Source organism: Danio rerio, chromosome 7 (genome assembly GCF_049306965.1).
Source record: "Danio rerio strain Tuebingen ecotype United States chromosome 7, GRCz12tu, whole genome shotgun sequence".
NCBI classification, from domain to species: domain Eukaryota; kingdom Metazoa; phylum Chordata; class Actinopteri; order Cypriniformes; family Danionidae; genus Danio; species Danio rerio.
Genome location: NC_133182.1, coordinates 22,280,030 through 22,295,888, shown reverse-complemented (window position 1 = coordinate 22,295,888; position 15,859 = coordinate 22,280,030). Strand labels below are relative to the sequence as shown.

Genomic DNA, 15,859 nt, shown 5'->3' with positions numbered 1-15,859 from the left:
TGAGGGTTTTACGAGTGGTGTGATCACTTTATTGGGACGTACGGCATCAATAGAAGCCTCTCGCCTCAATAGAGTTGGCTTATGAAGCCGCCCTTGCAAATTGACCTGAAGATTTATAAAGCAATTTTAAAAGGTCCACAACCCAGCCGACAGTCCCAAGCCTTGGAATTAAAACCTCATTGGATTTCACTTTTCATTTGAATAAAGATAAGTTTGGACACTGCGAGCGCTAAAAGTGAGGTCGCCGGTAATGAACTGCTTTGTGCTGTCAGGATCAAAGCCTGAAGGCTATTGAGATCTTTGACCTGCAAGAGACATTCAGAGAGACATTTCCTCCGATATCAGAAGGTCAAACTGACAATCAGCTTCTCAGACAGCTTTATTTTTTCAAACAAAGGAAACGTATGTACATACACTTCCAAGACAGCAATGCCACAGTGTGACTCATTCGCTCTCGATAATAAGCCACAAAGGAAAGCTTCTCAAAAGTTTTTCTTTTTTTCATGCTGACAAAATAAAGATGTCTGTGACAGTGCAGAGAGAAAATGAATTATGTTTGATCCCAGGGCTTTATCATCACTCTCCAGATGTGACTGAAAAGAGTTTAGATAAGATGTGAAATCCTCCACCCTTTTCTCCTTCAGGGAGCCTACTTCTCCTCTTTTTTTCTGTTTAAATGAGAAAACAGAACCACATCTCTGACAATGGTAAAATTAAAAGAGTTCAAAGAGCCATTGCAGCCCAGCCAACGATGAGCAATGACCCTCCAATTGGTGCCAGCTTGCTGAAACTGGGGTCATTGGTTAAGGCCTGGTGGTAAAGGGGACCACAGAAGCAGCCCATGCCAGTGAGGAGGATTACGCCAGCCTTAAAAGAGGAAGAAATGTTTATTAGTATATGTGATTGCTAATGGTTTGTTTTTTTTATCAAGTTCAATCAATTCTGTATACAAGCTCGGCTGCTTCATCCAGTTACATTGCAAAACAAAATACATTATGGGCCCTATCATACACCCGGCGCAGTGTGGCGCAAGGCGTGACGCAGTAGTCTTTTGGTAGTTTAAGCTTGGCGCAAGAGTCGTTTTGAGGCGTTGCGCTACGCTGTTTAAATAGCAAATGCATTAGCGCTCATTTTTGCGCCCATAGGCGTTCTGGTCTAAAAAGGAAGGCGTTCTGAGGCGGACCGCTGGCGCGTTGCTATTTCGAGAAACTATAATAGATTTTTCATTAGACCAAAACTAACCCGGTCTAAACTCCGGCGCAGAGTTGCGCCTCGCTTACGCACTGCTTAATAAGCACAAGAGAGCAATAGGCAAATTTCTTTACATATGAAAAATGTAAATATTAAGGATACATATAGGATATAATAAGAATAGATATAGAATATAAATATAAAGGATTAAAATATTACAAAACATTATTTTCTAGCCTACATAAATATGAAAAACTACTGCTTTTATGTCTTCTTCATCTCGGGAGGCTTTATCAGTTCATTCATAACAATTTGCTTTTGTATAATGTTATTATTATTAGCCATATTATTTATTATATCCATATGTATATTTGTTTTATTAAAAGCAAGCTTAGATTTGCCCACCTGTCAGGTTTTAGACCATATGGGGCAAAGTATGTGTTTTAGGATATAACTCAGGTTTTTGAGCACATTTTGCTATTATTATTCATTTATTCGTTTGCTGGAAATTAGAACTGAATTTAGAGATAGTTTTGAAACGAATATTTGCACTTAACAAACAAAAGTATTTATTTATAGACAAATTGATGTCTGTGCGTAAAGGTTTCCCTATTTAAGAGTGAAAGTGAAAGTGATCCATTATCTCTCATTCTCACGCAGTAGATGCTCTGTTTAACAGTTTTCTGTTAAAAAACTGTTTGCTTGTGAAATGCTCATTTTATTCATTAATTTGAAAAATTCTACTTGACAGTTGTAAGGATCCAAAATATCAGACCATAAGAACTGTTATGGAATTTCATGAGACAAGATGCAATGTTCCAATAGATTTTCTAATCTGAGAAGTGATGAAGAAACCAACTGTTCCACTGTTCTATTCAAATCACTGTTGACAATACAATCACAGGCTGGAGAAACAGAGCTACTCAACAGCAGGGGGTAATGCGAAGAAGTCCCCCTTCTCCTTCCACTTAAACCCCCCTTCTTGACCCTTATGTTACCTTCTGATTAGAGCACATTTCACATAAAATGTTCAAGGTTTTAATATGGTGTATCTTGCATCACTATATTCATGTTTGGTATCATTTTAAATGTCTCTGTGTGATTGGTAAAGTGGTCTTAATTTTACAGTAATATTTTACTGGTATATGTTGATTTGGTTTTTGACTTCTATAAGATCTTGATAAGATGCTCTCCCTCCTAAGAGATGGTTAAGTCCTCAAATTGACCAGGTCAGGGTTTCTGTGACACTTCTATTGTCTTGAATTTATGGCTGTTTGTTTTGACTTGAGTATATAAGGTAAGATGTGCTTTAGGACAGGGGGAGATCTTGTAAAAAGACACCCCATTGCAGCATCTCTGAGACTTATGCTGCAATGTATTTCTGTGGTCAGGTATGCATCTCTTAACTCTTTGATTTATCTTTGATTAATGGATGTTGTATTGTTACAGTCTCATCTCTGAATTGGCTTCCTGATGATTTATTATGTAATTGGCAGAATACAATTTTACCTGACAAATAAAATTTAAAGTTTTGATTAATTCTGGAGTTTTGCGAATTCATTGTATCCAGTAGATTATGTGGAGTCTCGTTACCCTTATCGTACGGCATAATCGAAATTGATTTAATTGGCGCATTTGATTATTCGTAGCCATTGCGTGCCGATAACATGTAGACCTTTTAATCATTCGACCACTGGGAATAGCAAGTTGTATGGGCTTGGCTAAGGATCTGTTTTTTTAAGACTAGGTAAGCGTTAATGCGACCAGCTTATTCAAATATAGTTAATCCTGCATCCTCTGACTATTTTCAGAGTGCCGACATATTGTCCGTGAGAAGAAACGCAAACCCGGGGCGTGGAACTCTGAGCGACGTAGGTCCCTAATGAACGTACAATTAGAATATCGAACCTCAGAAAATATCAAAACTCTAAATTAAATCATAAATGATGAATGTGATCCGTTCTTACAATTAGAAATATAATCTAAATTTTAGGATCATTTAAATTGGAGTCAGATTTAATTCGGAGCTAAAAAATTTATATAAATAAATTCTAATAAATAATAAAATTCTTTTCATAAGCACTAGAAAAGGCTTACATGCATTAAACCTTCGACCATGCTGTTAGTTTCGTCATTGGGCTAATAGATGGACTCCTACAGTTGGTGACCGTCCCTCCGTGATCTCCCAGAAAGATTAAGGCGAGTGATGTCTTTTCAGTGCGATATGCAAAAGAAATGCTCCGAAAAGAGGTTTGAGTTTCTCTTCTTCCAACTACTGGGGTAAGTCAATTCTTATTTGCCTTTTAGAAGTGTTGAGGGAAAGATAAATGCATCCCATATAGACACATGTTGTAGAATGAGTCGGAAATGCTCAATATTAGATCGGAGTCCGTAACTCCATGGGGCTGAGAATTAGACAAAACCAATTCCTCTCAGGGATATAATAGCAGCAGTGTAGCGGAAGAAGTGCTAAAAACTCAAAAATCTAAGATCTCTTTAAGAGATTGCATTACAAATGGAATAACATCATTCAGATTTTATTCTGATACTCAACAGAGAGCTGTAAATAAACACCTAAATTCTAAATATAATAATTTCCATTAAGGATTGTTTCTTGAATATGTTGCAACATTGAATACAAGCAGCAGTTATATTTTAAGAATTTACAAAAAGTTGTAATCAGATGAACTGAAAATTCTTGCTAGAATCTTTTGTATGTGAATGTAAAAAGGGCATATACTGTACAGTACTTTTAAATTTATAAATAGGGAATTTCCAAAAGAAAAACTTTCTCTCCAAACAGAAAACATTAGACCTGGTATTTTCTTTAGAATTTGAATTCTTAAAGAAGTAATTTAAAGCATTCACTAAAAGAATGTAGAAAAAGCAGGTTCTTTTGTTTTACTGTTTGGAGAAATTGTTGAAATAACCTTCATATTGGGAAATACTGCTCACATGTAGTTCAGGAAACTGACCCAGTAATATTTACATCCAAAATGTAAAAAGAAATATGATTGTAATGCCATAGAAGCTTCTAACAAAGCCTGTGAATTATTTTCATTAAAGGTTAATCTTTGATATTTCTAATTTTATAAATTAAATGTAATAAAACTCTTTCAAGAGATATGTAAAAACACTGAAAATAGTTTTTTAAATGCTGTTTAAGACTCAGTCTAAATAGTAAAATTATTACACTCTTATGAGTTTCAAAACTATAAGGCAGAAAAGGAAATGGTCAGTGTTGGGAGTGTTACTTTAAAGACAGAAGAAACTAAATTAATTACATCACTATGGTGGTAGTTAATTTTTGTTTCTAATGGCTTTGCCTGAAAAGTAACTCAGTTAATCAATAAGTAATTCAATTGCTTGTCTAAAGATTAAAATTCCACATAAATTCCATGGGTAATAGAGATAAAACAAACTGGAATTTTTAGTGTTGTTTTAAGAGAAGACACACTGCTTCAAATAAATGACACTATATTTTCATAAATTTACATTTCATTATTTGGGATTTAAATAAAACAGTTGAAATTATACATAACACTTAGGTCAAGTATATTGTAAGTAGCTGCAATTAAATTACATAAGGAGAAGTAATTCTTTACTTTGCTCTTTGTGAAAAGTAACTTTATATTGCAGTGACTGTTTACTTTGCAACTAATTACCCCAACACTAGACCTGATAAGATCATAAATCTAGAAGGGGTGAATTCTGCATTTGCCCTGAGATACCCAACTTTCAAAACATTCACATATCAAAGAAGATCTACTAAAGAATGCTCTTCTGCTAACATAGCTCAAAATAAGAAAAGTGTGATTAACTCACAAAATCTTTAACCCGAGCAATTATTGACTTGTGCTTTCAAGCAGTATGTGCTTGCATTTCACTAAATGCAAGTTTACGACTGGCTCCCAGTGTAACTTGATCCGGTGCACAGAGAGAATATCTAAGAACAACTGAAGCACATGGTCAAATCAGAAGCAAGACTTCTTAAAAGATCAGTAAGTTAATGTTCAGTTTCTCTGATTGCTCAGCAGACTCTACAGGGTACAGTAATAAAATTTATTCTAAATTCGTTCCATTTTAAGATAATATAACTTATCATAACAACATCATGATATTTTATATTACCACAGCCTATAATGGCATTTAATTCTCAAAAATGATTCAGCATGATTTAAGAAGGGAAAAGAAAATTGAATAGGTGTAAAATGGATAAAGCAGGGGGGAAATGAAAGTAAATGCATGCAGCAAGAAAATAGTAGGGATCTTTATTAATATTACAGCATTAAAAAGAAGTAAGTAGATAAGAGGGAAAACTGAAAGGAAAAATAACAAGAAAGAATTTCTTAATCTTCTAATTATGCGAGAGTCTTTAATGAGAACTCAACTTGCCCAAAATTTGCCAGCTAAACTGATCGACCTGATTAGATTAAAAATACTCTCGGTAAATGTCAACCCACGATAGTAATGACTTTATTAGTTAACTAGGCAGGGTTATAGGCTGATTGCGTTTTCATATTTGTAATTGTGTTGGACACTTTTTCATTTCCATAAAAACATATAATAATTGTTTGTGTTACTAAAAGTACACCTATAATTTAGTTCACACGATTGTCTTACTATAAGTGAGAAACAATTATGTTTTTATGGTAAATATGCTTATCTCCTTAAAGTGGAAAGCTGTACTATCCTCAATATAGTTGCAGTTTAAACCACAAGCAGGAGTACAGTATTAGCCATGAGGCTAAAGTTTATTTCATAATTACATTAACAAAGAAAATGTCTTCATTACAGAAGTATATTGGCCTAAACTTTGCAGTTTACCTAAAGTTGCAACTAAGTAACAAGGGGAGGTACATATCTGTTTTTTTTTTTCCCTTGGAACTTTGTGGTAAAATTATTTTAAACTAAATCATCCCTCTTTGGGAAAACCACCTAGTATTGACATTTAATCAGGAGATTAATTTAATTGGGCATGTAATCAAAGTTGTGTGCAATATTAACTTTGGCAGAAATCTATGTTTAAAATACAGAGATGTATATTCAAATTTGATCTGCATTTTTAAATTTTCATTGCTAAATAAAAGCACAGCATCCAAATTGATGAACCGATGCTTCGAACACAGATCTGACCAGTGTGAACAAAAAATATCTCAGTAAATCTGAGTTTTATGAAACTCACATTATGGCAGACTGAAAGTTCAAATGCAAAAGAAATTTTAAACAACATGCCCAGATTTAAATACTAATGCTCAGTTTATCTGAACCTTATGCTTTACAAAAACATGATCATGATAATGAGATGTCTTTGTAAACCAACATAAATTCTAATGGCATTTAATTTGATGCCAAAATTCTCTTTGGCTAAGACCATAAATGGAAAATTAAAATAGTTCCATCTATTTTAATATAATTTGTGTAAAGGTTCAGATAAAACTGTGTTTCTCTCTGCATTTATTTCACCATTCAGGTGGATTGCTGCCTAAACCTGCCTGTAACCAGACAGGACACACAGCTTTATATGAGATGGGTGATAAAGGTATAAGAGGCCAATCACACTCCACACCACAAACACATTAACACATGTCTTTTTCCATGGCCTCCCAGTATACTGCTGGATCCAAATTTTGCAACACAGATTGTGATTAAACCTCACCCATCTCATGCACACAATCACACGCAACATACATTACTGCAACCTCACAGTATTTTTAACTGGTATGTCGACTATCCAGGTTAAAAAATTATTTATATCATTCAAATCTATCATACATGATTCAGCTCATACATATAGGACAATGTGGAAATATTACTTAAATATCAATTGTGATAAACAATTTTGTAACTTTATGGTTTTTCAAATGGCTGTGTATTAATGTAGTAATGTGTAGTAAATTTGTTCATGGCTACAGTCACATATCAAACTATTTCACTTGTGAATTGGCAAAATTTAAATGAGACTACTAGTCTCTTTGGACAAAATGTTTAATTCATTCATGTTCATTCATTAGCCCTGTTGCAAAATAGTAGGGCCCACTATTTTCCAACAGTGACTATTGAAAACTCAAAATTGATAAAAACAACTAAATCTAAAAATGCAGGCACTAGCAGTTTAACCAAATTCTTAATTATACCTGCATTATTGAATGTGACTTTAGCCTGTACATTAAATACACGAATGAGAAAAGTTTACCTGAAGATGTTAAATCTTACTTTGTTTGAATTTTCATTCTTCAGTTAATCTGGTTAAACCTTAAATCTGCATTAATGTTTTTCAATTTAACCATTTACATAGACAATTTTATGATTTTAATTGTGAAATTGTGTATTTTTATTATTGATGTTTTATATATTTTTATTATGCATACCACTGGTAAAAAACTGGTTATATTGGTTTTGCACCTGTCCTGAAATTTACTCATATCAAATATTTTTTCTAAATTATATTGCCATCATGGGAGTGAAGCATCTGCGGATTTATTACTACTAAATTTAGGACTTATTAAGATCTTATTTACCTCTCACACTTTGAACATGGTTATTGTGTTTTGTGTTTACCCATTCCACAGTGATGCAAAGATCATTGATATTCAACTATTGCATGGTCATTCAAATGTTATCCAGCTGTTTCCTATACAGTAGAGCATCATCAGTGACATTGTTCCTTAACCTGAAAAATATGAACTGCCCTGTGAACCTCACCTTATGTCTGATGCTAACAAAGGTTTTCCAGTGGAACAGATAATGACCAGGGGAGGATCTAATGCACATGAATGGTTCTCAAAGTGCAATGAGACTTGCAACATGTTTGATCACACATTGAACTTTGTCATCCTATGGACTGAATACCACCTTAAATGGACACAAATGCGACGAAGCTGATGGCAGAAATGCCTGAGCAGCCACTTGAGCCCAAGCTCAACACCGTATGTCTACAACTAAAGAGACTGTGGGGTTCAGCAACATAACTCCATTTTAATGTTGAAGCTGCTTTTAATGTTGTGATTTCAGGTGATGACATCGCTACTACAACGCTATACTACAACTACCAACGCTCGCCAAAGCCATCTAAATGATCTTGTGTTCCCTTAGAGACTGCTCAGAATTGCTCCAAGGGACCAGGGGAGGACTGTAAGGATCCAAAATATCAGACCATAAGAACTGTTATGGAATTTCATGAGACAAGATGCAATGTTCCAATAGATTTTCTAATCTGAGAAGTGATGAAGAAACCAACTGTTCCACTGTTCTATTCAAATCACTGTTGACAATACAATCACAGGCTGGAGAAACAGAGCTACTCAACAGCAGGGGGTAATGCGAAGAAGTCCCCCTTCTCCTTCCACTTAAACCCCCCTTCTTGACCCTTATGTTACCTTCTGATTAGAGCACATTTCACATAAAATGTTCAAGGTTTTAATATGGTGTATCTTGCATCACTATATTCATGTTTGGTATCATTTTAAATGTCTCTGTGTGATTGGTAAAGTGGTCTTAATTTTACAGTAATATTTTACTGGTATATGTTGATTTGGTTTTTGACTTCTATAAGATCTTGATAAGATGCTCTCCCTCCTAAGAGATGGTTAAGTCCTCAAATTGACCAGGTCAGGGTTTCTGTGACACTTCTATTGTCTTGAATTTATGGCTGTTTGTTTTGACTTAAGTATATAAGGTAAGATGTGCTTTAGGACAGGGGGAGATCTTGTAAAAAGACACCCCATTGCAGCATCTCTGAGACTTATGCTGCAATGTATTTCTGTGGTCAGGTATGCATCTCTTAACTCTTTGATTTATCTTTGATTAATGGATGTTGTATTGTTACAGTCTCATCTCTGAATTGGCTTCCTGATGATTTATTATGTAATTGGCAGAATACAATTTTACCTGACAAATAAAATTTAAAGTTTTGATTAATTCTGGAGTTTTGCGAATTCATTGTATCCAGTAGATTATGTGGAGTCTCGTTACCCTTATCGTACGGCATAATCGAAATTGATTTAATTGGCGCATTTGATTATTCGTAGCCATTGCGTGCCGATAACATGTAGACCTTTTAATCATTCGACCACTGGGAATAGCAAGTTGTATGGGCTTGGCTAAGGATCTGTTTTTTTAAGACTAGGTAAGCGTTAATGCGACCAGCTTATTCAAATATAGTTAATCCTGCATCCTCTGACTATTTTCAGAGTGCCGACATATTGTCCGTGAGAAGAAACGCAAACCCGGGGCGTGGAACTCTGAGCGACGTAGGTCCCTAATGAACGTACAATTAGAATATCGAACCTCAGAAAATATCAAAACTCTAAATTAAATCATAAATGATGAATGTGATCCGTTCTTACAATTAGAAATATAATCTAAATTTTAGGATCATTTAAATTGGAGTCAGATTTAATTCGGAGCTAAAAAATTTATATAAATAAATTCTAATAAATAATAAAATTCTTTTCATAAGCACTAGAAAAGGCTTACATGCATTAAACCTTCGACCATGCTGTTAGTTTCGTCATTGGGCTAATAGATGGACTCCTACACAGTGATCAAAATAACAGGTTTAGAGCATGAATTTCAAAATTATAAATATCTAGTATGTTTTTAGCAAGATAGTTCCAACATACACAAACATAGCCACAAATTAAAAGTACTGTCTGGTGTCATTTGACATCAATAAAGTTTAGTCATCCCATACACATAATAATGCACAATAAACTGAAATGAATTCACAATCGTGATTCAACAAAAGCTGCATCGTGCACATCTTGTCAGGGAAGAAGTTGTGTGATCAGTAGTGAATCTCCAAAAGCCAGAGAGTACTCTTGTGGCAACTCCAAATACACAACAACAACAAAAATATATAAATAAATAAAAAATAAAAATAACAGGAAATAACTGGGGCTGCATCTGAAATTGCATTATACAGTACACAGGGCTCAACTGCCCAATGGCCCGGCGCCAGCAAGAGAGATGTTCGGGACAGTAGACAGGATAGTTACTGGCCCAATTGGTCCAGTGCTGCCTTGTCACTAAAGTTTCATTTTTTTAAATCGTTTTTCATTTTTTATTTAATTTCGTTAATTAATGCGACTATTTGTCAACTGCATGCAAATACATCTTCACTACCTTCTCTGTGATGTCGTTAACCCAAAGGTGTTTTCGGGTCTTCAGAACAGATTAGATGTTGTGAACGTTATTTTTTTCTGTAACCTGATAACAACCAGTAAAGCGAAGAGATGGCAACATGGTAGCAACATCAAATTATGAGTATAAAAGAAAACGTTTGTTTCGTCTTGGAAGCAGACATTTACGTGGGTACAACACAATGAAAAAAATGAAGTGATGTTTGAAGTGAAGTGACCTTTTTTTAAATAATTTAGAACTACAATAAAATATCTGCACATTTACCATACTGGAAAAAACTTTTACATTTTGCTCATTATACGTTTATGAACATTTCAAAAATATTTTAAAATATTAGATTCACAGACTTTATTTTTGACACAGTTTAAAATACGATGCAACGGACATGGACAGGTCATGTAATAATGACAAATTCCATGAATAGAATGAACTGCATTCATACTACTCACATTCTTAGCATTTAGAACATACTTTTGGTTATGTTACTACAATGGTTATGTAGTAATCTAATTCAAATGTAGTACCTACTCGAGGAATGGGTAATTTCGTGCACAGCCTGTTGACTCCTAACTCATTCACTTCTATTGATTTTTAGACATTAAGAACAGCCTGTTATGCTTCTTGATGTTGCAAATGGATTTTTTCTTATTTTGGTATTTTACTTTTTATTTATAGCAAGTTGTTTCTCCCATAGGCAACTGAATCGTAAGTTCTAAAATAATCCCAAAAACAAGTGCACTTCCGCAGTGTTGCCAGATTGGGCACTTCAATTGGTTAGTTTTGAATTTGACTGTGCAGGTAAAAATGCCATTGGCGGGTTGACAACATTTTTGACGTTTTGAAACGTAAATTTTATATGCAACTTATTTAACACAACATAACCTAAACATAATAGCGTTGTCCGATTGATGAGTAACATCTAATTATGATCAAAAAAATTAAAACACCAAGTGGGATTAATTTATACCCCATTTTGAATATAATAGGTAGTGTAATGTACAGAACATTAAGTGCAGTGTGTGGGTGAGAGGGGGCAGTGTTTGCATGTGATATGGTTATGTGTGGTTCTGTGACCTCTCGTTGCTGTATGGTTAAAAGTTATGAGAGTTAAAGTAACTAGGTTAATTTAAATTTAAATAAATTAAAATTAAATACAATATTGATTTAATATTTTGGGCATTTTTTGAGCAGGTTTTGGTCAACTTTTGGGCTGAGTCAGCTATATCTGGCAACACTGTTTCCGCATTGCAGAATAAGGTCAATAGATGGTACTGAATAACCACAACAGATGTAGCAGCAACACAGAGCTGTAGTTCACTGAGAAGCTTTATTATTGCAGTCATAATTATCTTCGATTTTCGTATCGTGCAATTTAATTTTATGCAATTATGAATGTGATATTGCATAGTTGGTTAGTGAACTACGGCTCTATGTAGTAAATGCAGCTCTATCTTAAAGCTGAAAGATTATCTGGAGATTTAATATTGATTACAGAACCGACTTTACTAGCCCCTTTCACACATACAGACCTTTCCGGAAAATTACCGGCAATTTTCCAGAAAGGTGTGTATGTGTGAACAGGCCCTTTTTGAAAATACCGGTAAATTCATTTTGGCTATTTTCCGGAAAGAGAAGTTGTAACATTACCGGTAATTTGCCGGAATGCTGCGCTGTGTGAATGCAGAAGGAAGATTGCCGGAAAGAGCGCGTCCACGTCTAGAACGTGCTGACTTGAGACACCTACTTTAGCCAATCAGAACAGTTAGACGCATTCACGTGCGCGAGGTTTATGAGAATGAGACACATTTAGCTGCTAGATGTTAGTCAGATAACGCCGACCAAACCGGAAGCCCTTATGTACTGTTATAAAGAAAATAAAACTGTAAGAAGTAAATTTTTAAAGCTATTTTGTTATAAAAAGTTGAAAATTAAAATGTTCCTTCTTAATGCTAACTGTGTAAATAATTATCGATAAAATGTTTATGATAATGCGTTGTTTGTTTACCTTCAAGCTTTGCGTGTGCCCGTGAGCGCCCATAGCGCCAGCACACACACATATCATGAACATCTCGACATGTGAAAGTGTTCCTCTATATGTTTTCATTGGAGTTGTACTCAATACTAATTCATCCAAAGAGTTTATTATGTAGTCAAATGTTTACAAACACAAGCGCAGCCGTTTAGAGGTCATTTCTGGTTAATGATGTCAGAATTTACTGCCATTTTGCGATGGATGTGTGAATGCTCTTTTCCGGAAAAATTCCATAACGTCCTCGCCTGTGTGAACAGCGCTTTTTTTGAGTTTACCGGTAAAGTCGTTCCGGAAATTTTCCGGATATTTACCGGTATCACTGTATGAAAGGGGCTACTGACAAACGTGCACAAGAATTGTCTTCGATTAATGTTGCAGCCCTAACACAAAACAGTGACATTTGATGACATCACTGACAGTGGTAGGATAACATAGTCCAGTTTGCTCCTGTTGGTAGATGCTGTAACTACATAATTATAGGGCTAAAAAGCATTAAAGAACTCAGATAGGAACCAGATGTAAAATCTCAACTTCTCCATAGGAAAACAGATTATATATTTTTAGCAATAACTTATATAAACCTTTATAGACAGACCTGTCGAAAACGCTGAGATTATTACTTAAGTGTATATGCTTCTGCTGAAACATTGCGTTTCTATTAATTTGACTTGTTAACATTACCCGTGATGCTCTACAGGAAATTTCACCAATTAGAGAGTCACAGACTCAACAAAGAAGTTTATTTTTAATCACAATGGGGAAAATACTTCCAAAAAAAAACAATAAAAAAACAAGCAGACACTTTATGTCCAATTAAAAATGGCCATGCAATTTAATTAAACTAATTATTAATTTTTGGCTCACAAAGAAAGGCCTGTAATGATTGGGGGGTGAGATGGTTATTCTTTGTTCATTATTACAGAATAACAAGGGATGATTGTGCATTATCCAGCATTTTAAAAGGGTACTTGGCAAACAAATGAATAAACGGAAAGGACATAATGATTTAAGTTATCAATTATTTAATAATGCCAGCAACAAGATACATAAAACAAAGCTAATTGGAAATCGATTGCCTAGGACATCTCTCAATTATATAATTTGGATTCATTATACAACGTTTATTCCAGATTGAATATTGAAACTGATCAATATCAAATATTTCAGAGCACCATACATTCAGCAAATATAAAATACACAGGGGATAATTATATACAAGATTAATTCAGATAAATCTGGGATGCTTTCATACGGTGTACTAACAATTATACTATATGTTAATGATATCATACCTGTTTTAGTCTTGTGCTGAGACACAGTTTTAGTCTAGAAGTGTTTGTTAAATTAAAAAAATGATGAGAGATGTGTTTACCAGAGCAGGTTTTCTACAACGAGCAGCTCCTAACAACGCCAGGCTGTGGTAGAAGTGGTACTTGTTTGCTGTATCAAACAACTGAAGAAACAAAAACAACAGAACTCGAATTATATTACTGTTGCACTTAAACAATTATTAAAAAGTAACTATAAATAATGCAGTTTCATAATACTGATATCAATATTGTGGGTTACATAATGACAAACAACTATAAAAGCAAAACTATAAAAGCCTATTTACACAACATGCTTTGTGTTGGAAATCACATTTATGACATAAAAGGTTTGAATTATGAGAAACTAAATCATACCTACTAACAAAAAGTTAAACCTCTGATACGAATGAGGGCTGGGCGATTAATCCAAAAGTAACCGAAATCGTCATTCAGAACATATAATCGATTTAGTTTTTCCAGGACAATTTTTTCAATTACTTTCCCTACCGCATGTGGAGTCACATGACCCTGCTCTGTAAAGGTTTAGGCTGATTTATACTTCTGTGACCACTTTGCCTCTGGTGCCACTTTGACCACATCTGATCTCTGGTCAAGTAGAATGATGGACCCATTCTTTAGCCTTACTTTGCACTACATTGACGGTGACTGGAAGCTGCACCAAAGATGCCTTGAGACGGCATATTTTCCATTACAATAAAATTATTATTATTTACATTAAAATATTTGTTTACAGGATATACAAGAGTTATTTTATTTAGAAGAGATACTGCTTATTTTCAACTTTTAATATGATACACACTGAAAATAATTAAAATTTTTTTCCAAAAGTGCAAGTTACTTAAGCAATGTGTACTTTAATATCAGTTGTTTAATGTTGATGTTCAATAAATAATTATAGATAGTAGATAGTGTGCGTTTCCTTCAATTATTTCCATTCAAAAATCTCTCACTTGTAATTTGTGAGCATATTTACTGTACAAAACTTGTCAGTGAACTGTGAGGGCAAAATAATTAAATAAATAATTAAAATAATCGTTCATTTAAAAGTTAAAATATTAATTTAATCAAGATTTTGATTTTAGGCCAAATTGGCCAGCCCTAACACTAGTCATGATTACGACAGTCAGAATAGTTGTAATAATTATGACAATAAATATCAGCTTTGAGTGTCATTTGCAATCAAAAGTGTAATCTTTATGATGTGTCATGCATTTACAATGTACAAATCATTGTTTCTTATGTGACCCAGACCGAAATGGACTTCCATAACAAAGTCCTCCTTGTACACACAATAAACAACTTTTACAGAATAATAATTTAACGTTAGCAAACACGTTGAGCGGAATGCTAAAACAAAACAACAACAACAATAGCTTAATCACCTCTCTCTGGTAATCACTCGCTTCACTGCGTCGAAAACCTGCACACGAGAGAAAGACATGAAGAATTTACCCATAAAAAGCTTCTAACTTTTTAGTAATGCTTGGTCACGTTCGACTTGTCAATAGCTGAATCATCTGAACGCATGTAAAATTATTGGCGAAATATAAAAAAAAACAATTGATCAGAAAGGATGCTTACCGTGAGCTCCATATGCACCTGCTGCGACTGCAAGAGCTCCAGAAATCCCCGCAACCCTCTGGACCAGCGAAGCGGCGTTCATGACTCCTGAACTAACCAGAGAACAACTCTAAACATTTGCAGGAAACTGATATCATAACGGATCTAACAGGAAGAGCGCTGTCATTCACTCGCAATTACGGGGTTGAGCCAAGATGGCGGACCAGGGCAGAGTTGCACATCACGTGAGACTTCCGATAAAGCTCAACACATGGGTTCATCGAGAATAGTGTCCAAATCAAAATAGGCTACGCACTATAGTAAGTACAACACTGGGTGTAAATGTTATCACAACGAGCTGTCTGTGTCCAATATTACACTATGCAGAAAAGATTTTGACTCAAGGTCACAAAATATCTTGCATATAACTTATTTTTATTATAATTTTTCCTTAGGGTATGCAGCCAAGATTACTTTGAATCCTAGACGTGCGATTGCCGTGACCCCAATTCACTGTTTCATCAAACAAGCTACCTTGGCCGCCGCCCTGCATAATATTTGGTATGAATTATTAATAATCCGCAATTTCACTTCTGAAAAG

At 34.7% G+C, this 15,859-nt stretch overlaps 1 protein-coding gene across 1 annotated transcript; it reads right to left on the bottom strand.

Moving 5' to 3' along the window:
- Positions 1–366: 366 nt before the first annotated feature.
- tmem256 (transmembrane protein 256) lies at positions 367–15,419 on the bottom strand. Its single transcript, NM_001017620.1, is given in 4 exon segments — positions 367–867; positions 13,740–13,820; positions 15,081–15,118; positions 15,280–15,419. Coding segments are annotated over 4 exon segments (345 nt in total). The 5' UTR covers positions 15,362–15,419; the 3' UTR covers positions 367–723.
- Between the last annotated feature and the right edge of the window lie 440 nt (positions 15,420–15,859).